The sequence below is a fragment of the Acanthopagrus latus genome, chromosome 7, assembly GCF_904848185.1.
Source record: "Acanthopagrus latus isolate v.2019 chromosome 7, fAcaLat1.1, whole genome shotgun sequence".
NCBI classification, from domain to species: Eukaryota; Metazoa; Chordata; class Actinopteri; order Spariformes; family Sparidae; genus Acanthopagrus; species Acanthopagrus latus.
The window spans coordinates 24,878,266-24,901,929 of NC_051045.1; the positions used below are offsets into that span (position 1 = coordinate 24,878,266).

Consider the following 23,664-nt stretch of genomic DNA (forward strand, 5'->3'; position numbering starts at 1 on the left):
GAACATAACAGGAGCTTCACCGGGGAGGAGACACATCGAAGACTTTGACATTAATGTAAATATAGTGGCATCAAGGGACTTCAGTTAGTAGTTAGTATCCAAGCTCTGACCTCAGTGGCTTTTCTGAAGCCCTATTCAACTTGCATTTGATTTATATTGTATATCTATACACTGATCAGCACAAGACTTAAAGGACATACACGTGGAGGGGATGACATGGATCATCTTGTTTCAATGCAGTGCTCTGCTGGGAAAACCTTGGCTCATGACATTCATGTGGATGCCACTGGACACACACTGCCTCATCAACCATCGCTGCGAACCAACTATGAGGCGTGATTGATAAGCTCATGGTCTAAGTTAGAGGGAGAGGAATTATACAGCTTTCAATCCATGTAAATGCAGTCCAACTCTATGAGTGATTATTCAGAAAGTTTCAAGTTAATAACTTCAGTGGTATTTCTGTTTTGAGTAATTAAAAAAATTGCAAGTCAGCACTGTCTGTGAAAATGGACAACCCCGCAAGTCCACAGTGGCAATGGCTGCCATCCAGGAATATAGATTTAAACTTGTCCAACATTCCTCAGACTACTTACTTGTCTTCAGGATGAAGAGGGAGTTCAGTGGTTTCCATTATGACAGTGATAATGACATTATCACTGACGTGGACTTCTTCCTGGAAGTCCAAAACACCGGCCACCAACTAAATGTGTAAATGTAGAGGGGACTATGTTAAAAAACAAATGTGCTCGATGCTTTGAAATTGACTCCTTCCACCTCAAGCCATGAACTTATCAGTCACTCCTCACATGCCCCGGGTCAATGCCTTGAGCTTTTAGTAACGTTCCTCAGGCCATTCCTGAGCAGTTTTTCTTTGTTTGACAGGCATATTGCCCATTGCCTTCAAGTGTTGCTATGAGTGTGTATTTGATCTATAGCAATGTTTGGGAGGATGGTGCGTCACAAGTCATATCATGCTGCATACAAGGACCCAGAGTTTCCCAGCAGAACATAGCATAATGATGAAACAATCAGTGCTCTTCACTTGACATGTTTGTTCCTTTAATGATGTTGCAGATCAGTGTATATTCTTTTAGGTCTATTCAGTATTTTCAGAACATTTTTGTCTATTATGAACCCACTCCTATGATGTGGCTCATTTAATCCCTATGTTTTTTTTTTCTCTGGTATTCTGCATTTTTTATATTAACTGTCCTCTAAATGAATCTCATGATATTGAAATGTTCAGCCATCTTGGCGTGTCTCCCATCATTTTACCTCCCTCCCTCCCTCCTGCTCCTTTCTGTCCTGCCCTGTGTTGCTTTCTTCCCTGTGGTGACTCATCAGTAGATGGTAGCAGATAGATGCAGAGCTGGTTAGAAAAGAGTGTTGATGAATCCTGCCCTGCTCCTTCTGCCCAGTAGGACTGGCCGAGCAACAGCTGAGGCCCAATCACTGCCCAGCACACCTGCCGTGAGGGTGTTTTTGTATGTTCGTCTGCAGCTCAAACTAGGGTTCTTCTTGAGGAAGCTCGCCCTGGGGTGATGATCCCGCATAAAAGAAGACACATGCATGCATCCATTCCCCACACAGACACACACACACACACACACACACACACACAAGCACACACACAGACGCACACCCTACTGATTCCCAGAGTCCCTGATGTTTGGCCCCAGATCTCTCTCCATCTGGCTGAGAAAAACCACCAAACAACACACACACACACACACACACAGTTCAGGAACAACGAACAAACAGTGATAGACAAGGTGTGTGTGTTGCTTCCAGCTAGTGGAAGCTTTCATTTAGCCAGTGCCCACTCTCGCAGTATCACATGTTGGCTCAGGTAGAAAGTATAGCGAACCAGTCAGTTGTGATGTCATATTGGTTTATATCTGACTCACAAAGGTAGACACTTTGTGCGAATACATGCCTGCCTGCGAAGTAATATCACTGTGCTTTGGTGATGATGGGAAGAGTGGATAAAAGACAGAGAGGAGAGAAAAGGGAAGTAAAGGGAGGGGTGCAGGGCATTATCATTGTACTTGGCTGATATTCCATTTAGGAAGAAGACGGCACATTTCAAAAATTAATCACTGAGGAGTGCTCATCTGGGATACCGATGGAAGATATCTGGGCAGCAGCAGAGGTTAGAGAAGCAATTTCTACATATCCAAATCAAACTGGCAGGATATATAAAGCAGACTCCAGTGCTGCTGCCCAGAGGTAACCAGTACAACATTGGTTTTACTGGGTAGGCCCTAAAGCCAGTTGTAAATATAGGTGTTTAGGGAACAAAGAGGCAGCTCCCATAATATCCAGAAAGGATTATTTCACCTCAGATCGTACTGGAAAGTGGCACAGCAAAGTGCATCCATATGTGTATTCACAAACTGGTGGTAGCAGTCGGTCACAGTAACTCTCTAGGATGACTAGGATGATAAGGGAAACCTTTTTTTTTCCCCTATATTTTTTCCCTGAGTTATTGAAGAGGTGAAAGTAATCTCTTCATGCTAGCTAGCTAACCCGCTAGGGGGCAGCCAAATTTGGTCCACTATTGTAGTTGGAAAGCTATTGCTAGCAACCTGGGAACATGCTAGCACTTGTCAGACACATTATCTTTTCAAGCTTCGTTTTGTTTTTCCTGGCATTTATTTCCCAGGAGGGTAAAAAGAAGCTGTTACAATTATCTGTTAACAAGCTCATTAGATTTCATGCTAACTGGACACACAATGTTTATTAAAAAAGATTATTTGTACAATTGACCTTTGTCCCACAACTGTTGATAAATCAGTCCTCCTTTGTAGAACATGTTATGCCCCACAAGAGCTTTAATAACATATTATGATGCAGCACAGCTATTATGTGCGCTGGTACCATGGGCTGGTGTTTGTGAAAAGCGCAAATTGGTGTCAAAGTTCACAAAAAAAACAAAATATGTTTGGCAATGATTTCGCTACAATGAATTTTATAAATCTACAAGTGTTTCTGATTTTGCCATAAATTAATGCTGCCCTAATAGTGTGTTGAATTCATTGCCATAATCAAACATAAATAACAAATAATGGACAAATAATGTCCAGCTAATCTTGCCCCATTTAATGTAATGAAAACAAGACCTTTCAGTCAACTTACAGGCGGTCTACAAGCATCTTGTATTAGAGAAAATAATGTCTGATATTTGACAGTAGGAGGAGGATTGGACCAAAGACATGATGAGAAAATGGAAAGCTGAGGGAGTGCTGAAACATAAAGATGGCACAGAGATGGAAAGAGAGGAAGGAAGAGCAGACAGAGAGCAACACTAACAACAGTGGTTGGATTTCCCCAGCTATCTTCAAGAGTTTATCCTGATTGTCTTGTTGTCTGCTCCCTGAAGCATGTACCTGAGCTAAAGAGACTCACTTAGACAAAGAGAGGAGCAACAGGGACAGAGGGACTCAGCACAAATATACATCAAGCTGAGGAGGAGGGTGAGGGGAGGAGGAGAGAGGAGGCAGAGGACAAGCAGTGCTATAAGTGCACTCTGCCTAAGATTTGCGGCAATGGCATAAACATCAGTTAAAACAGGAAATCTTTTTTTTTTTTTTTTTTTAATGTGGCCTCTGCTCTATTGGTCTTCACATCTCTCTTTCAAAGAGCACAGTAAAAAACTCATTTTGTTAGCACCTACTGTACTGTAAAACCTATTTTAACAGGAAATGTGACATATTGGCAGTTTACATATCAGTTATTAAGTTACAGAACAAATAAATGCTAAATAAATCACAGCAACAGTCCAAACTAGAAGATGGAAAATCCAAGAGCACATTTCCTCACTGTGACACATCAGGAAACTAATTTGCATTCAAAGTGGAATAAGATAAAAAAAAAACAAAACAAAAAAACATTAAAATAGTTTAGATTGAAGTTACAGTACACAATTTTACAACTTACACTCCTTAACATTAATTAGACTGCTCAACAGAACACACTTGATTTATATTAAATTATTTTACCACATCGTGGCAGAGCTTCATGGCACCCAGCCATAGTGAATTGAAGTGTCCCACTTCCAGCCGCTAAAGCTGAATGTGGCTCTTGAAGATTACGGCACTGTAGCAGAAATGACAGGAATACTGTGCAACAAATAGTAAATGCAAAATGTCTGTCTGTTAGACAGTAATACTATATGACACGTTGAACTGCAATTCAAAGACCTGATGCCCCCATAACATCTACAATCACATCTTACACATGGTGCTGTTGGGATGAATAGCGCATTTTCCTTAGCTAGTAATGGGCAACTTGCTGAAAGACATTTAAAAAAAAAACTTTAGCTGAGAAGAATAGCAAACATGATTCCTTTTATCTATCAACAACACCAGAGATGGTGTATCTACCTTCTCCATTCCCTTCCTTATCATTACCGCTTGCTGAATTTCGATCAGAGTGAGAGATGAATGTCAAGCATTAGACAGCCAGACTATTCAAGACATAAAGAGATTCTGCTTTATATCACCATTACACTGCTGTCGAGGCTTTGTACGCTGAGTCATTTTACATAAGTGTCACATTAACGTCTACAATGAAAAGACACCTGCATATTGCAGGAATCGATGGTAATAATACATGGTAACCCAACAGAAGGAATGTGCCCTGTTCTCCTGCAACAGAGGGTTGAAGAAGGTATTCTCTGAACTACTTGTTAAGCCAAGTCACAAAGGCTTGCCTAATGCCTTAGTGCACAACTATAATGAAATGTCAGAGTCATAGTGTCAGCCCTTTGGTTCTTGAAATTTGTTGTCTTGATCTGTTACCTGACCTTGCAGAGAGCACTAGAACTTCCCCTGATTTTGCAATCACTCTGACAACCAAACGGAGGTCCGACCCTCCTAATCAGACAAATAGACCTCAGAATACTTTGTCCTGTCTTTAGCATGGCTGGTGTGGACAGAAAGGGTTGTCAGCTCTAGCCATCACAATCTTAATCCCTACAATTTTGGAAGCAGTGTGTAATAGATAGAAGTCACCACTCTTCCGCTTGCAGCATACAAAGGTAATTGGTGAAAATAGTCCTGATGTTTGCCTCAAATGACAGAAGGTTCAAGGGATACTTTAAGTGGCAAGTCCATCACTTCCACATGGAGTCAACAAGGATAGACTTGCAGGATTATTCACAGCCATCCAAGTTATTAATGATCCTGGAGAAATTGTCGATTAAGAGTAGGGTCGAAAGGATAAAAAAAGTAAAAGTGCTGCCAATTTATAGGGCCGGCTCTCGTCAGTCTTTTTGGGACTTGATTGGTCAAGTTATACCAAGTTCTGTTTTTCAAATGTCTGCAATAATACTATCGTCAATATTCTAAAAGAGTATATAAGAGGAGACAAGTGCCGAGTCAGTCCACAGAGAAGAGACTAGCACAGTAAAAAAGCCATGGCAGTGACATTAAGCAATTCCCTAACTTGAAAGTACCCCCTTGCAGAGGGCTGTTTCCAGTGAAGATACCAAAGCAACAAAGGGAGTAAATCTTAAAAAAACACCCATCTTTTAGTCGAGATAGAGGAGGCAGGAGGCAGCAGTCAGGCGCATGGATTTCTAAGCGGAGAATTACACTCCACATCCAGCCCCGTAAGATGTCTGCAGAGAGTTGTGATTCCTTTAAGTGAAATATCATAACCGTGGGTGTTGGCCGTGGGTGTTTGAACTCCAAACTTCGCCAAGGCCCAAAATACACATTGAATACCCACTGCCCGCTTTTAGAAAATGCTTTGGTGTCCAACGTGCAGTAAAGGAGCTGCTCTTTGTTTATAACTTTTTTCAAGAAAAACGGTTTTATCTCCACCTTTCATTTCAGTTGGAAAGACTACTGCATGCCCCTCCAGGCAGTGAGAAGCCTGCAGAAAGACATATGATGGGGAATCTTGTAAACTATATTTTTCAGAGGCACAGATAGCCAAGGCAGCCATGAAAAGGAAGTGATCTCTCAACAGAAAACAGAGTACTCAGAGGTTGGAACTGCCACTGTATCAAGACAGTACAACATCTTTCATGAAAACCTCATAAATCCATTTTAGGTGAAGCAATGAAAAGGACAGACCAAAGCCATTGTCTTTACAAGTGGCAGGAGTCCTCCTATGATAAAGATTTTATGTTTCCTATGAACCTCATGATCCTTTCTCAGCACTAGTAATCTTACATTGTGGGAGGTCATCAACGGAATCAAGTCCATCAGTCATTTTGGAAAACCTGGAAACATGGAAAACATGGAAAACCACTGAGGGGTTACTTTTTTCCTAGAAGTGCACCACAAACTTCAAAAACTACTTTGACTGGTGGAATTTGCAAAGCAATCAGCCATTGTTTCTAATATACACACATTTGCTGTCATGGAGGAAAGAGTGAAATCTTTCTAGAATTGATTCAACCAAATAGAAATTTTCTACACCAAGCAGGTGTGAGTCTGCCTTCACACACTACTCAACAGCAAAATGAAGCTTTGGGCTTCAGCCAAGTTGTGGCATCATTATTTACTGGATTCAGTCCGCTGACCTTCACCGACTCAAGGCAAACACATATTTACTGTGTATAGACTTGTGATTAAAGTATGTAGAGTGTCTCTGTGGATCTTCCCCCCTCACTAAATCTCTCACTCTGCCTCTTATTCTCCCCTTTTCTCCTTTCTGTCATTGACTTTCACTCACAAATATGCTCCCTGGTGTTCTCATTCTATACTTTCTATTCTCTATAAACTCTCTTCATCTCTAAGTCCTACCTGATGCCAAGGGCACAGCACTAAACACGTGTGGTTGAACTTTCTTTATTTTCTTCCCTCAAAGTGGTCAGGCTACACTTTTCTAAACGCTATGTGAGTGCTGAGGTTACCAGTAATCAAAGTTTTACACGTTTTTGTTATTTTTTTGACATTTTGCTGATGCCATTGTTAATTTATACATTTCCATGTCAACCAGTTCTGTCCTTCTCTGATTTGTAATAGTGGTATCACCTTTTTCTTTAACATCATCTTGAACTGTTGTTAATTAGTGCACCTCACAAGTTGCAAAACAGTGATACCGAACAAGTCAGTAAAATGTACGTAATCTGTTTTTGCAAAAAATAAAAATATGCTGTGGTCACTTGCTTGATCAGTTGGTATGGGGACAAGCGATGGGATCCATGATAACACTACAGAGATCTTAAAAGGCAAAGATCTCTGGCATAAACAGGCTTGCAGCTGGATCCAAAGTCCAGAGTTAAAACAGTCAATTGACAATGAGCTAATTGATCCCAGTGATCCAGGATTTCCTTTTTGCCCCACTCATTGGAGTTAAGTAACCGGAAGCGAGCCAGGTTTGATCTTGTTGGATTTTGCTGTTGACACATTCAGAGCTTTATTAGTGTGACTTTGGTTGGATAGTGGCGGAGGAGAAGGCCCCACTGTCTGTAAAATTTTGGTAGTAGTGGATGTTTCCAACCCATTGACATCAAGGAACCACACTACAATAATTCACCCCAGATGGGACTCGAACCCACAATCCCTGGCTTAGGAGGCCAGTGCCTTATCCATTAGGCCACTGGGGCTTCACTTTAGTTAACGATGACCAGTTGTGAACTGATCCACAGAGCCCAACTACAAAGCAACTATATGAGTGGAATAATGTGTTCTTTTGAATAACATGACAATGGCCCCTGATGCTACTGTGGCAGCATCAGAGGAACAGAAAGAGGAGGAAGGACAGGTGGGCATGGACAGGGAAAAACATCTTTTGAGCTAAAAAAAAAACAAAAAAAAAACACTTATGCTCAAATTTTGTACAGATTCTCATTTGTTTTGTGTTTTTATTCCGCCACCATCCACAATCTTCCCCTAGTCCCTCTGAATATATCTCCCTAAATTTAGCCACATACAGCACTCAGAATAAATGCCACAGGAAGTGCGCCCCAGTCGCTGGACTCATCGTCATGCACTTTAGACACACGTCTTCCACCTGGATCACTGCCCTTTGACTTTTTTGTAGCAGATAAATGTAGCAATAAATTTAGTGGGAGACATTTTGCCTGTTTAGATAATCCAGACAGTGATTACTGTTGAACATCTCTTGGTTATTGGGAAAACAAATCAGTGATATTTAACATAACTTAGTTAAGCAAATGTGATGCTGGCGGCAAGTTGGGACTGTTACACAGCTTGTTATTTGCAATGAAGTCCTATTAGGAGCAGACCATATCATTTATATTTCTTACTTATTGCAAACTTGATGGATCCTAATTTCACTATTGTAATCAGATACAGCTTACTGCCACAGTGCTGCTCTTGTAAATCAGTCTGCTGTACACCTGCTTGTATTGTATGTATCACGACACAAGCTGCAGTAACACAACTTTGCCTATATCAGTGAGGCATACCTCGATATCCAGCAAGGCCGTCTTTAGCATGTCTTGCCAACTTACGTTTTTTTTTCCCTCTTCTTTATTTCGTTCTTCTTCTGCTCCCTTCCTCTACGCGCCTACAGTGGTGGCACTCTGCTGACAGTGAGCGGCACCAACCTCGCAACCATCCGGGAACCAAAGATCAGGGCCAAGTATGGGCAGGCGGAATCCTTTCACGTGAGTATTGACGCGAATGCCGCGCCCGCCACATAAACCCAGCCACACACAAACACACACAGGAGGGGCATATGGACTGACAAACATGTTCACATTCACAGACAGCCAGTGCACACACAGCTGGCATAAAGTATATTCAGTATACATTGTCCAGATTCACACAATCGTGCAGTACATACATTAACCAACAACTATATTCAGATGCAGCCCCCCACACAGGAGCGCGTCTGCAGACAGCTAGTTCTACAGACCCGCTGAAGGTGGCAGACAGACTGTCTCTGTGTGTTGCTCACGTCTTCTCTCTCTGCAGCTACAGCTTCAGACATCTGACGCTACCTCAGGCCACATGGCTTTTCAAATGTCACCGCACCACATGAGTGTTTGTGTCGCAAAAAGAAAGAGACAGCACGAGAGAGACTGTGTATGTGTGTGAAAGAGAGAGGGACAGAGAATGTTTTTTCTTTTTTCTTTTTTTTTCTTCTTTTTCAGGAAAGAAGTTAAAGAAAAAATATATCCACACAAAACCCGAAGTTCCATCTGAAGAGTTTGAAGTGTATCTGTAGATACTGTTTCACAAAGCACTTTGGTGATTGTCGCTGTGAGTTGAAGCTCTTTAGTTGTCAGGGTTAAGAAACGAGCTTCAAACAATATGCCGGCACTTCAACCTGCGGATAAAGCCGTCGTTTATTGAGGCAAACAGCCAATACGACGCATCCCACACAGCCCTTTATCAAAGTGCTACACTTTAAAGGACCATGCTGATGTTTTATAATGCTGTCACCCATTTACCACAAATCATGAATACTTAACTGACAGCCATTTTTCCAAAGAGTGTTTTACATTTTTCAGTACATTTTTCCTAACCCTCCAGAAAGCTTTTCTTCTTCATGTCATGACAGCCAGCTTGCTCGAAATGAGTAGACAGTCACTATGAGCATCATCACGTGTTAACAGGCTAGAACTGGATTTGGTAGCTATGTTGTCAGTAAAAAACTCATCAAATACAGCATGTTGGTCCTTTAGCAAATGTCAGTTATGAACACAAAAGGGCTGTGCACTTAAGTTAGCAGTTAATATAGAGCATCCAGTTAGGCCTTCAAAATAAATGACAAACACAAAACATATTTTGATGTTTAGACTGTAATTAATGTTGTCAAATGCAGTTTGGTTAGGTTTAGGAAAAGATCAAGCTTTGAGATTAAATTAACCATGCTATCAATGTAAAATACATTTGTAGCATATGGTATAGGCAAAACAAATGATATGGTCCTCCAAGCAGTCCTGTAAATTGAGGCAAACATGGCTGTGACTTCATGTACTCTCCAAGGCAACGATGTAAAATAATCTCAGGTACAAGCAAAGGCACATAGAACGTTGGCCCATTATTAACAGTTGATCATAAATTTGCAACCAATATACATTTCCAAAAGCTATAACAGCATCGCAGTTTCACAGGGCATTGACTTACAAAAAGGAAGGGTTATTATACCCTGCAGATTTCTGTTAAGAGAAAATGATAGCCTGCGGATTATTGTCAGTAATTAAAATGAAGACTGGGCCATCTGATTTATACATAATGTTCCCTTTTAAACAGAACTATGACTATATTATGATGAAAAGTAATTAGATTTGTGTCTACAGTCAGTGGAGATACACAAAGTTGTCTCTGCACATGTGTAGTAGATTCTCCCATTTATTCAAATCAGAAGCCATAAATTTCCTCTCTCTCACTTTCAGAACTGTACTGTATACAACAACTCCGTCATGGTCTGTCTGGCTCCATCGGTGGCGGATTCAGAGCTGGGTTTCGCCGAGACGGGCACCGGCCCGGACGAGATCGGGTTCTACATGGACAACGTGAACGCTCTGGTGGTGGTCAACGAGACATTCAGCTACTACCCAGACCCAGTGTTTGAGCCACTGAGTCCCTCTGGAATACTGGAGCTCAAGCCCACTTCGCCACTTATTCTCAAGGTCAGAGACAGAAGTGTTGTTTTTGAGAGGCTTTTCTCTGCCCTGTACGTTTCAATTTATTTCATCAGTGCTCTGATCTAAGGTTTTACCTTGCAAGCCGGGAGCTTTGTAAACAATGTTTTAACTTGTCAGGGACTTGTTCTACAATGCAGCTGTGAAAATGAAGTCTTAAGTGCACTGCCTTTAGAAAACGTATTCAGTGGGAATAGGGCTACCGACACCTACACAGAACGGAGAACTGTTACATTATCTCAACATTTAAAAAGGAGCCAAATTTGCAGATGATTTAAATTCCCTTTTAGTTGATGCTCAGTGTTAGATTAGCAGTTAGATAAGCAGTTCCTTACATTGCCTTTAACTCATCTACAAAAGTGCATGTAGTGGATGGAAAGATTTGGAACATTTGCCCCTTCTTTAACCTTTAATCAGATGTTGATGTCTGCCCAACTGATGAATTAATATCATACTGTTATGCGTGTGTGAGCTGATGTTTAGCTAATGTCAAGATGGATGTTTTGATCATCCCTCAAACTTACAGTGAACCTTCATGTCAGATTTGATGGGAAATGTTCTGAAGTGACCTTTTCACAGAGCTTGTTCCTACGCCTGTCAGTCATTCTGCTCTTGCAAACCACATATGCAGGTCATAATGGCAGATTACCACTCACAATTTTTAGTTAACTTTTGAAACAACTTCAGACAGCGGTCAACAAATGCAGACTTTTCATTTCTAGTCAGAAACATTTCATTTTCACCCCAAACTCAGCATCTGGTTTCCACAATGTATTATGCTACACTGGGGATGGACTAGTTGTTAATGTGGCTGCTTGTAAACTTAACCTTTAGCTCTACAGGCTTGTGATGTTTTATTTGGCCTTTGGCGTAATATCGGGATCGATTACCTCTGTATTCGGTAAGCTAGGTAGCTTGGAGAAATCGGAAGCATGACGGACTTTTCAAATTTGATGATTTGCTAATCCTTTTATGACATATGCATTTCAAAACAACAAGACAAAGATAGCATGATTCATGTTGTACTTCATCAACCTCACAGATTTTTGTAAATATATGCATATTCTGAATGTGAGGGCAGCAACATGTTTCAAACACATGTTTCAAGACTCAGTAAGTTGTGGAATGCTTGGATCAGATAATATGGGCTCAGGGACAGTTGTTTGGAGGACAGGATAGAGGGTTACTGATGGTCATTTCCCTCACGTAAAGAAATAATTCTTTTCAGTGAAAAACAGGAAGAGGCTGCTGTTCTTTTATTGTAGACAGAGTTAAGGGTATCTCTAGTCAACAATAATATGGATAGTATAGTTTGTATGTTCTTTTAAAATATTGATTTTTAACAGAATACTGATGCCGAGCGGCTACACAAAAAAGTGTTAAAATGCAGTGTGTGTGTGTGTGTGGCTGTGCACATCCTCAATATTTCATCTGAACCTGGGTCTCAGGTAGCGCTAGATGTTTTTCTTTCTCCCAAGGTTTTTCTGCTTTCAGGTTGACTACAGGCATCTCAAACATATTGAACCCATCACGTATTAATAATGGCAAAGCCCACATACACCGACACACATTCACTAACATCTTTTTCTTTTTCACACAAGAAATGAAAAAAAAAAAAGCTTGCAAATGTGTTTACAAGGTCTCTCGGAGAAGAGGGGCAAAAGAAAATCTCACAAATTCATAATTGAAAGCTGAAAGCAAACGTCCACACCTTTCCAAGGCCATTTTCTGTCCTTCAGTTACTAACAGTAACTTCTTTGACTGCCATCCTCCTCTGCAGCCTCGAGCCCTCTTAAATAACAGGGCCTTTCAATTTGTGTAATTAATTTCCAGCGCTGGAAGGGCAGCGTGGAAGCACACGGGCCTACGGTCCAGGAGATTTGGATTATATTGGTTTTCGTTTTCATTAACAGTGATTGGACATAAGTATATGAAATGAATTGGCTATTTCTGAGTTGTGTGTATGTGCCGGAGTGTTATCTCACTGAGCTCACCTGCAATGTTTAGTCAAAGAGTGATTGGAGAGGAATTAGAGTGGCTGCTTCGGAGGTAATACATATACATGCTATTACTAATGCCAGAGTAGGTGAAGTAGCCAGCAGATCAGTGACTGGGGATAGATCTAAACGGTGAGAATACAATTTCTTCAGTGCTGACGCTTTCCGGGCTGTACAGTTTACGTCGTGCAAAATGGTTTTCCTTCATCTTCCATGAGTTTACACTTTGCCCTATGAAAGGACAAAACAATGTTAACGTTCCTTCCGATCGTTGTCACATTGACATGTTATATATGCATTGAATCCAGTGTTCAGTGCCTCTGTCTCCATCCAGAATGTGCCCTGACTATCTCTTTATGTTATCACAGAGAATGTGCTACGCTGTTTATTTCCGTGAAGAGATTGAAAGCGGCGTAACCGTCGTCATTTATTCCTTAAATGATAATTTATTAGCAAAGAGTCTCTCAGTAATTGCCAAATCTCCTGCTTGGCTTGTCGGCGGAACTGCCTACCCATTGGAAGCGCTGATGAGATGGACAAAAATGCAATTTGGCGGGGGTCGGGATGTGGGGGTTGCGTTTTCTCAGAGACGCGTGCGCCTCGCTCGCCACGCAATTAATTTCTCATCTGAAGTGTCGGCTGTGTTTTTACTGAGGTGTGTTAGCAAGAGAGAAAACATTTATCTGGTCTCGGTGTGTTTCGTGAGTGCTTCCCCGCGCGCGCACGCGTGTGTGTGTGTGTGTGTGTTTTGAGATCGTGTCCCCACATGATGCTTCTTCCCTGTCACGCGTGTGTGCGGCAACAGCTCCATGTGTGGCTCCAGCTCGAGTGCGTGTGTGGCTTGAACTCCGTGTGTGTGTTTGCGAGATGGAATGGGATGCATGTTTACAGGGTTGCAGAGCGGGGCCGGGTGGCGGCCTGCAGAGACGATGGGATTGGAAAACGGAGTCTGTCTCTGCGTCCCACTGCTAAGCCAGCGGGAGGCGCGACAGCTATCTACTCTCTCTCTCTCTCTCTCTCTCTCTCTGTCGCTCTCTCTCTCCCTCCCTCTGTCTATCTCGCTCGCTCGCCGGCTCTGTTTTTTCAGCTCAATCCCTTTTTTTTTCTTTTGCTTCCTCACTTCGGAGTGTATCCCTTTCATCTCTTTCTGCCCCTCTCGTAATCTTTTCTCCGCTGTCTCCCCTCCACGCGCCCGCCGTCCTGATGTTTTCCCGCCACGTTTCCTATCCATCTTGTTTTCTTTGTGTTCGTCTTTCCTCCTGTTGCTTCTTGTTTTTCCCGATGTTACGTGGCTCCTCTCTCTTTTCACACCACTGACTTCCCCCATTTCCATCACAGACAAAGTGTGTGTCAAATTGGAAGTAGTTACACAATATTGAAATGAAAAACTGGAACTGAAATTGACAAATTTCGAATTTACACACCTGTGGTGTCGACTTTATGTCTAGAACCCAGTTAAGTGTACAAACAGCGCTGGTCTATGTTGCTGGGAGTTTGTGTGCCTCGCCATTGGTCCTACTTTACATATAAAGTATTCATTAGTGCACTTTTCAACCTTCCTATTCCTCTTTTCATCATCACACTCAAGTTTATTGCTTCATTCATCAGAGTTATTTCAATATAGAATAAAACGTGTGAATATTCAGTCAAAGAAAACCACAATTCTTAGAATAACACAACACAAGCAGATGAACAATCAGTCTATTAGCAACTGTACAGTCTCAAGTATACAACTGCAGCTTGCAAGTGCTTAGATAAATCTTGCCATATTCTCTACTTTTTTTCCATTCTCAACAAAGATCCCACAAAAAGACCAAAACTGAGAATGAATCGGTCCTATTAGCAAGTATTGTCTGTGAATCCAAAGCCTGATATATCATCATCCTTTGCGCTATGAAGCTCTATTGTTGTCCAAGTATAATAAAATACTCCTCAATGATGCATTATTTAAACCTGCTCAAGGAAGGTTTGCTAAAAGATTCAGTGCTGAGCTGCTTGTGGAAGCTAAGGAGCCCATTACAAAAAGACTTGGGACCTGTGTTCAGCAGTGTTGAAAATGTTTAGTCAAGTACAGTGCAATTACTATTGAAAGTACCTTGTGAATAAAAAGTTACTTTCCATTTAAAGATTTTTTCAAATTATTTGAATTATGAAACTTACCTATGTTTTTTATGCATTTTTATTGTCCCAATGTTACACATGAAAAATTAACATCACTTACATTAGCAAGTTTATTCATTGTAACCGTTGCTTGCAGAGGGTTGCACGATTTTTGAAAATACTGACATTGTTTTGGGGTTTTTCTGCAATATATTTCACAATATGTAAAGTACAGACATTTTCTCCAGATGAATTGAAAAGCTTTATATTTCCTTTGAGCATTTGTAATCTGTAATCAGCTGCTTGTGCTGGTTAAAACATAAAACATACATATTTAATTTTTAAGTTAATGAGACATTGAAGGTTAACTGATCTGACAAAACCTTTGTAACTCACTTTAATGTCACTCGTTAATAATCCTGGTTCCTGCCAGATATATAAAAATTCATCTCATGTTGAATTGTGTCTAACTTCAAACCTTTCTACAGATGGTTGTCAGTTTTTGTGACATGACAAAGCCAAAAAATAGGGCCTGCAAACAGACAAAGGAAATCCTTCATAGTAAATGCCTTTATTATGTTCTTAAATACAGGTTAAGTAAAAGGTAGGTTACTGGCTACAAAGTGTATTCGAGTAAAGAGTAGAAGAACCTTTTTCTTACTCCACACTACCCAGCCCTGTTCTTCAGAGGTATCTGTTAACAATAAGAGAAAGATAGATCATAGCCAGCCTCATCCTTGAAGAGGGTTTCTAAATGAGCAATTGTGTTGTCAGTGACTCATTCCTCTGCATTTATTTACAGGAACAAATGTGATTCACCGAAGAACCATATCATCAGAGTTATTCTGAACGAGCTCATTGTGAGATTGCAACAGTTGAAAGTAATTAGAAAGAAACGGTGTCTGATGGTATTTCACTCGCTTTGTAGTCGAGTGGAAGATCTAAAACGCATTCTTGCCAGCAAGTTCTGTATGGAAATAAAGTGTGTATAGATGAGCTGGGGCGCCTCTCCTCACCACATGTCTTCTCTGTCTGTGTTCAGGGTCGTAACCTGATCCCGGCGGCTCCAGGTAACAGTCGCCTCAACTACACGGTGCTGATTGGAGAAACTCCCTGCGTCCTCACCCTGTCGGAGAGCCAGCTGCTGTGCGAATGGCCAAACCTCACCGGACAACACAAAGTCACGGTCAGATCACGACTCTGTGTCCTCTGTCTCTTTATCTCTGTCTCCGTCAGTGACTTTTTGACTTTGACTTTTCTAAACTATTGCACTTTTCTGGCCCATTTTTGCACCCGCACCCACTGAATAGATTAACTGAAAGAGAACCCGCTCGATATTCAGGCTGAGACCTTCATGGAAGACTTCTCTCCTGATGTCATTTTTTTCAGTTGCTATCTTTCTTATTCATTAAATAACTGGGTCAGGTTTCAGGATTTAATCAAAAAACAATTTAGAACAGGATAAATACCACCTGTTATACCTGGGATATCGACTCAGCAATTCATTTTTATGAATATGGAAACATTCCAGTCTAACAAACTTATTCTATAATGTCACTCTAACCTTGTTGTTGACTAATGTGAATAACCCCTCGCATCATTTCTAAACAATTTCCTCGACAGATTCACAATACGCTCCATTGAGTTTGCACACCAAGGCTGCTGTTAAATGTGTAACGCTTAATTAACATGTTGATCTTCATTGGCCTTCAGCCGGCCTGCCGTGAAAGTTTGGTTGTGTCATCAGAACAGATCCCTGATAAATGCATAATTCAAAAAAACAAAGCACAGATCTGCAGACCTTGCACCAGCGCGGTTAAATCCATTAAATGTTCGAAAAAGCTAAAAGTCATTCACTTCATTCACACAATGCACTTGACAAGACCACAGTGAACCTCTAGACATGTGTGCAGATTAAATACCATGTTTCTTTTCCAACCGCTGAAGTGTATCCACCTCAGCAGCTGTGCAGGCGTCAGCACTTCTCTGCTGCAGGTGCTGCTGGTTTCAGATTTTTTTTTTTTTAAGTTCCTCAGTGCCATCCCCATTTTTCATGTATTTTTATTAGCTTTTGCTTTGATGGTGTAGACATTTAAAAAGTACACAAGATATACTGTACCCAATCCTCAGTAAACCCACAAGCCAATCCTCCACCCACACTCGAGTCCAATCGAAGCTACGCTCATCACCACTGCACGGAGCAGCTCTCTCTCTCCCTGCAGCCACACTTAGAAAAGCATTATATCTCGACCTTTTTCAAGTTTAGCGTGTTCTCAGACTGCCGTTAAGCATGCCGGGACAAACACAGACCAGTGTACTCACTGCGACTTCAGGCATGTTTGATTAATCGATCAAGCTTGCGAGGTTCAGTTAAAAAAAGAGAACAAATCTCTCTGGAAAGAGACAACTGCATGTCTGTGTTCACCCTCTGTTCAGAGGGCTCCTTGACCACACATGTAATGCAAACCGAGCTAAGCTCCTGTCTGGCTCATGCATCAGGACACCAGCATCTATTGTTTTGAAGTCAAATCCCATACACTTAAGGCGTCTTCAGTTAACTCTCCAGAAAGCATCAATTTTACCACATTCACTCCCGGGACTGTCTCATCCATGAAATCTATTAACTCATGCAAAACTATGCAGTGGCATCAATGGAGTCTGACTGTCACTACCGCTTGAGCCATTTTGTGAAGAAGAGACGAAACAGGCCCAACAAGCACTCAGTGCACAGGATGAATGACACAAATGAGGATGACAGGGACAAAGACGGAAATGATTTGGGCATCATATTAATAACATATCTATCACAACAGAACCTGTTCGGGTTAGGGGACCGTCTGCGCTGAAGTTCTGCCCATAAATTGTATGATAATGGCCAGAAAACCATGGATAGGAGTGGTGATAACTTCATACCGGAGATCTCTCTTTTTCATTAAACCTGACATTTTGCCTGTGCGAAAATGTCAAGTTAATTGTTTTATTTATTCATTTTTTGGGGAATATGCAATCAGCGTAAGGTTATAGAACTACTTCTCAAAACTAATTAACAGACTAATAATAGGGTACGAAAAATGGTATTCATCAGACTAAAAAATAAACTAAAGTTGAATGTGGGTAAACAGAGAGCCACATTATTTGTGACATATGTAGTAAGAGATAAGAAATGCATCTGAGGATCCAGTTTTGCTACAGTTTATGTCCATGACAAGGCACTGTCGACAGTGGTGCTGCGTCCCCGAGTTATGCAGCAACATAAAAGGTGGTATTAAAAATAGAATTGTTTCTCCAGGATGCCACTGATACGCAGACACTAAGCTCGTCTCTAAGCTCTAATCCTGGAACCTCGTTCACTGTATAAACCTTTCTGATGTGCAAATTTTGTCCAACTCTCAGCAAATCCAAGCTAAAAGTTGCATTTTTTGAAAGTCACATTATACTTCCTGTTTTCTGCCTCAAGTGTCACGAGCTGCAACTATTTATTATAATTTAATTTTTTTTTTTTTTTTTTTTATCACCACCCACCATGTGAATGCAGTTGATGTCACTCTCATTCGCTGGGGCGTTTCATATTTTCTGAAACTGTGATACAGCAGGAAGGTAGTGTGGGGGTAAAGTCATGGAACTGGCTTGTGAGTGCATCCCGCGGCAGCCGCTCAGCCTCACTTGTCTAGAGTGTTGAGCTGTCATCAGCCTGCACTCCGAAATCCCTAAATTCACTCTGACTGGAGCAGACTTTCAAAATCAGCGCGCAGCTCCTGGAGCATCTGCGTTGAGGAAGGTCAAACCTCAGCCGGGCGACGCAGCGCTCACTCTAAATATATTTGGATGTTTGTCAGAATATTCCGCCAGTGCGCCCACTCAACTCTTCCCCCACCTCCTGCCCCTTTTAAACTTGTCACCAGTGTCCTTTCACAGTGATTTCACTACATCTATACGACATTTACTTCCCGCTAGCTACAGCCAATATACCTAGAAAGCCAATGACAGCGCATCCATGTAATTCAATATGATAGCTCTCAACAGAACCAGCCTGTTCCAAGGTGGAACTCTCGTTTCTCTTTCCTTTTTTTTTCCTTTCTTTTTTTCTTTTTTTTTGAACAAAATGTCATGTTGAATATCGGAGCGATGCGATGTGTTAGCGGGGGTGGTGGAGTTAGTCCTTCGCCTGACAATAGCCGAAGAAAAAATAGAGCTGTCTGTTCCTATCTCTTCTGCCCGTGTGTGTGCGCGCGCGTGCGTATGTGTGTTTGTGCCTCGTTTCTTGTGTATGTGTGTGTTTGTGTGTGAGCGCTCGTATGTTTTAATTTATGTGCACACATCTTTGCGTCTGTCGCTGCAGAGAAGGACACAGCTGTAGCACAATAATATTCCCCATGTAGAATGACCTACATACAGGGGACCCCAATGGGTGTCCAGACGTACTTGGCTTGCGTGTTTGTGTGCATGTGTGGGTGTACAGAAAGGACTGTATGTGTGTGTCACTGTGTCTTTGTGTGTCCCCCTCTCTGATGCTCAGCTGTGTGTTGGCAGCTGTGTGCCTCCCTTGAGTTTTTTCGAAGAAACTTGTTTGTTGTTTTGGCCTTCAGCTTTTTAAGTTCCTCCATCAGTCCTTCAGCCTGTCAGGAGAATAAAAATAGACAAATGCCTAGAAAACGTGTTTCCAGCTTAATATTGCTTATGTTTAGGCTGTGCTCAAGTCATCTGAGGATATGTTTCCCTCCTGGGTAATTGTATCTGTTACACCAGTGACCCCAGATTAGATTACAATTACCAACCGGCAATTTGAGGACTAAAAAAGCAACCCAATATCTAGAAATGGGAATCCTTTTTTATTATTGATACAATTTGTATGCAAGATATACGCTCTTTCCAAGATGTATGCATTGATTTTGCAGCGTCATATATCATAAAAACCTAAACATCCTTAATTAACTCGTACTTACAGTGGCAACACACAGACCCATTAATATTTAAAAGTGAGTGCCACCTGACTTTGTTTTTGTTTGTTTTCACAGCAGACATTTTGACCTGTCCTCACTGGAAAAGAGCAGGTGTTACTGTTACATTAGTGATGGCTGAGTTCTATATAGTCTCAATAAGCCATTGCAGAGTGACAACGAGTCAGCGAGAACAATACCAAACCGACAACCGAAGCAGCTAAATGGTATTCAGCCAACATTACTTTCATTATACCTGTGCTTTTCCAGCTTGAGCTTGTTATAATGTCTTTGGTGAGAAGGGGCCTATTTGGCCTACTCTGAACTCATTTTTCAAAACATAAAAATAGTTTTGGAGCCCTTTTTGCCATCAAATCCAATCTCATGCCAGCACAGACATAATCATTTGCAAACTCAGATGAAAAGTCTAACTGGAAATAAAACCAGAACAGAGTGGTTTGATTATCTTTAAAAGATTCACTAGCTTATACAAACCATTCATTGTACATCGAGGGTGATCAACAAGTCTCGATAAATCTAAACTTGGTGCTTTAAAAGGAACTCAACTCTCAGGAATAAAAATCCAGTCCACCTAGTTTTACTTATCTGCTTACAGATATTCACAGCAAAACAGCTTTACAGTGTTCTTCTAAACAGCTCAAGTAGATGGGAACTTTAAAATGGGAAAAACATCTTAGATAACATCTTTTAGATAACATCTTTTCAAATGATTTGGGGCTCTCCGGGTCTCCAGCTGCATCTGTTGTTTAGAAGAATGCTGCAATGCTGTCTTGTTATGAAACTCCAGAAATGTTTGCAGACTATGACCTAACTGTCCTCTGGCATGATGGTGAGCAGATCGTGACTAAATTTTCATTTTTGGATAAAGTTATCCTTCGTAGTTTCATTTCTAAGAACTACAACAAGCCAGAACAACACCGTGACATGACATGATATTGCATGGGGCTCCTTTACAAATCCAAAGTCCAATAATCACTAGATTTACAGCTCTGTTCTGAAATATCTGGTTCTTCAGCTGCTAAATGCTGATCGCTAACAGTGTATCTGGTGCAAGGCAGGTAGCGTATCAGAACTTTCTCACTGAAAACATAGCGGGTGACGACAGCTGTAAGAGTGAACCTCTGTGGTTTCATTACTATGAGCGACTCCTGTCACATTAAGCAAAGCATCGTTAATAAAACGGAAATGTTGTGGCAGCCTAAAGACAGGTGTTAGAATATGTGAACACTTACCAGTCACTCTTTATAAACTGATTGCAGTATAATTTGCTTTTCAAGCACAAGAAACATAACTCATCCGCGACATGAAACTTCGCTGATATCCTCCGATTTGCTTTCAAACTCTTTCAAATTATCAGCGCGAGCGCACCCAAACTAATCCGAACTCAAACTCGAATGAATAATTAATTCACTTCAGTCTCCTTTTCACACCAGCGTCTTTGCATCCCGATCATGTCCACGCGGCTAATTGGCTGCTTAATCTTACACGGGCCCCGTCTAATCGTCTCAACTATTGCAAATTTAATTTGTAGGTATTGACTACATTGATATTGATTATAACAGCTTCTCTTTTTTATTTATTTTAATCAGACTTTGATAATGTTAACATGAAAGTGTTCTTACAAGAGCTTCAAAGTGCATAATCACACCTCATTTTAATCGGTTATCAACCCCCCTTGTGGGTAGCTTGATTTGATGCATTCCAGGGCTGTGAGCTTTTTTTTTATTTTTTTCTCTCTCTCTCTGAGGCACACTGTGTTTATGTAAATGTATTTAGTGAAAAAAAAAAAAAAAGAAAGAAAAAAAAAAAAACATTACATGTGTTTGACTTCCCATAATTACCAAGACTCCTTGGGGAGAGATTTAAATGCTGGTGATTACTTTGTTTGATTGCTTATGCTGTGTGTGAGCATGCGATTGGAGTATATGAGCGCGTGTGTTCCGGGTGTCTTCAATGTTTTGTGCGTGTGTGTAGACTGCTTTAACGCTGTCTGTGTCTACCTCCACTGCACTCCTTTAACCTTGAGCATTCAAACAGCGTACACTCTCTGACCTAAATCAGTTTGTTAAAGTTGACTGTGATGAAAGAGGACATTAATGTCCAAATATCTATGGTTAGAAGAACCCAAATAAAAGCCTAAATATCTGCAGACAGTGCGGGAGAAGGTAAATCATTCAAGGGACGTAGCGAGTTAGCGCGTGAGGTCTTCATTACCGAAACCCTGTGAAGTTGCTCCCCCGAAGGCACGAATCGAAAAACCTTTCCTACAAGAAATGTTCACTGCAGTCAAGGTGATGTAAGCCTCCCCAGTGTGAGCCTGTCAGAGAAAGGCCTGTTTAGTGCGAGTACGGAGTGGATAAAAATTTAATGATTGCGGTAGAAATCGGGTCGACCAACTTCTCTTTCATCAGACCACCAACTTTCGATCTCTTCAGACCACCTCATCTATTTTCAAACCATCTGCTGCTGGAGAAGTGACCGCCGACTGTTTTTTTTTTCTTTTTATGTCTCTCTGGAAGGTTCAAATCCCCAGACTGGCTGAAGAGAATCTGGTCGGGGCAAGTAAATAAGTAGCAATTTCCTCTCCCTTAACGGCTGCTGTGGAGCCGCCCTTTGAGCAATGAAACGAACCTTCAGCTCTGATAACGCAGCTGCTCGGTGGCAACCAGGAGAAGAGAGAGGTCATATTGATTACTCTGTGAAGCAGAGTTGGTTAAAAAGAAACAACTTTCCCCTTGATCATTAAAATCACTTGCGTGTGTTCGTGGGTGTTTTCTTGTGTGTGTTCAGATCCGTGCCGGTGGGTTTGAGTACTCCCCCGGGACACTTCACATCTACTCGGACAGCCTGCTGACGCTCCCCGCCATTATCGGCATCGGAGGGGGTGGCGGCCTGCTCCTGTTGGTCATCATCGCCGTGCTGATCGCCTATAAGAGGAAGTCCAGGGACGCCGACCGCACCTTAAAGCGCCTGCAGCTCCAGATGGACAACCTGGAGTCCAGAGTGGCCCTGGAATGTAAAGAAGGTAGGCGATCAAAACAGTGTGTGTCACATTTTATCCACAGCTGGTATAAAGTTTAGTATGAAATCGTTTGTTTTGGGATTGTATTCAATGACAGATGCCTTTTTTTAAAGGGTCACTCCACCAGTTTCTACATTAAAGTGCATTCATAGGTACTTCTGTGAAAGTGCTATAAAGACACAGATGGGTGACACATGAATAGAAAAGTAACATTTTTAAGTAACTGAGTAGGGTGTTGCTTCACTATGAGCCTCAAGGAAAGCTTCATAGGTCTCTGTCATGGATATTTCTGTCTGGAGCTCAGCTGCAGGGTCCCATTATTTGCATATTTTTGATGACGATGGAGAGGACTGCTCAGCTGTCCGTACCTCCGAGCAGAAACACACCACAACACGACCAAGAGTATACAACGAGTTGGATGGAGAAAAACATTTGGATGCGAGGCTGAGAGGGAGGGTTTTAGTAGCTGAGTGTAGATGACTGATGTGAGGACAGCTCATGTGTTTGGACATAATAAAATGACACAAGCACAGTACAAGGTTAAAATATGATTACCGCACAGTCACGACACAGAGCCAGAGCTCTATCAGCCACCGAGGATCAGCTGTCAAACAAAAACAAAACAAAAAACCTGCAACGGCTTTTGGTTTCAAGCACCACGGTGTCACAGTGACCGCTGTTTGTTTTCTGACATTTGCAGAAAAAGTGTTCTCGGTTTGTTGTAGTGCCTCATTTCAACATGTTGTCACAACCAGAAAAAAGGTCCTGTTCTCTCCTCAATGAGATATCAGACAGTAATCGAGTCGATACAATAAAAAGCACTTTCTTTTCCGGGGAGTAAAGCATGGCCTTGTTCCCACCCTCCACCCCTCCAGAAAAGCACCCCGCCCCACCTGCTGTACTCCCAGCTGGTCTATGGGGACGAGACAGTGTGTGTGGGCGGAGGAACAGATGAAGTGGGCGGGCCGCTCTGCGTGTCTGCCAGTGTGTGTGAGAGAGCAATTGGAA

At 41.6% G+C, this 23,664-nt stretch overlaps 1 protein-coding gene and 1 non-coding gene across 8 annotated transcripts in view; one reads left to right on the forward strand and one right to left on the reverse strand.

The window, feature by feature from the left end:
* The window catches only part of LOC119022961 (plexin-A1-like), a 294,058-nt gene that overhangs the window by 233,025 nt on the left and 37,369 nt on the right, over positions 1–23,664 (forward strand). For all 7 annotated transcript variants that reach the window (XM_037104478.1, XM_037104481.1, XM_037104479.1 and 4 more), the window contains 4 exons: positions 8,500–8,593; positions 10,331–10,567; positions 15,719–15,862; positions 22,425–22,659. In XM_037104478.1, the coding sequence (XP_036960373.1) occupies positions 8,500–8,593; positions 10,331–10,567; positions 15,719–15,862; positions 22,425–22,659 (710 nt within the window). The remainder of the gene's footprint in view (positions 1–8,499; positions 8,594–10,330; positions 10,568–15,718; positions 15,863–22,424; positions 22,660–23,664) is intronic.
* On the reverse strand, positions 7,495–7,567 carry trnar-ccu. The gene has a single exon. It is a non-coding gene; the product is annotated as a tRNA-Arg (tRNA).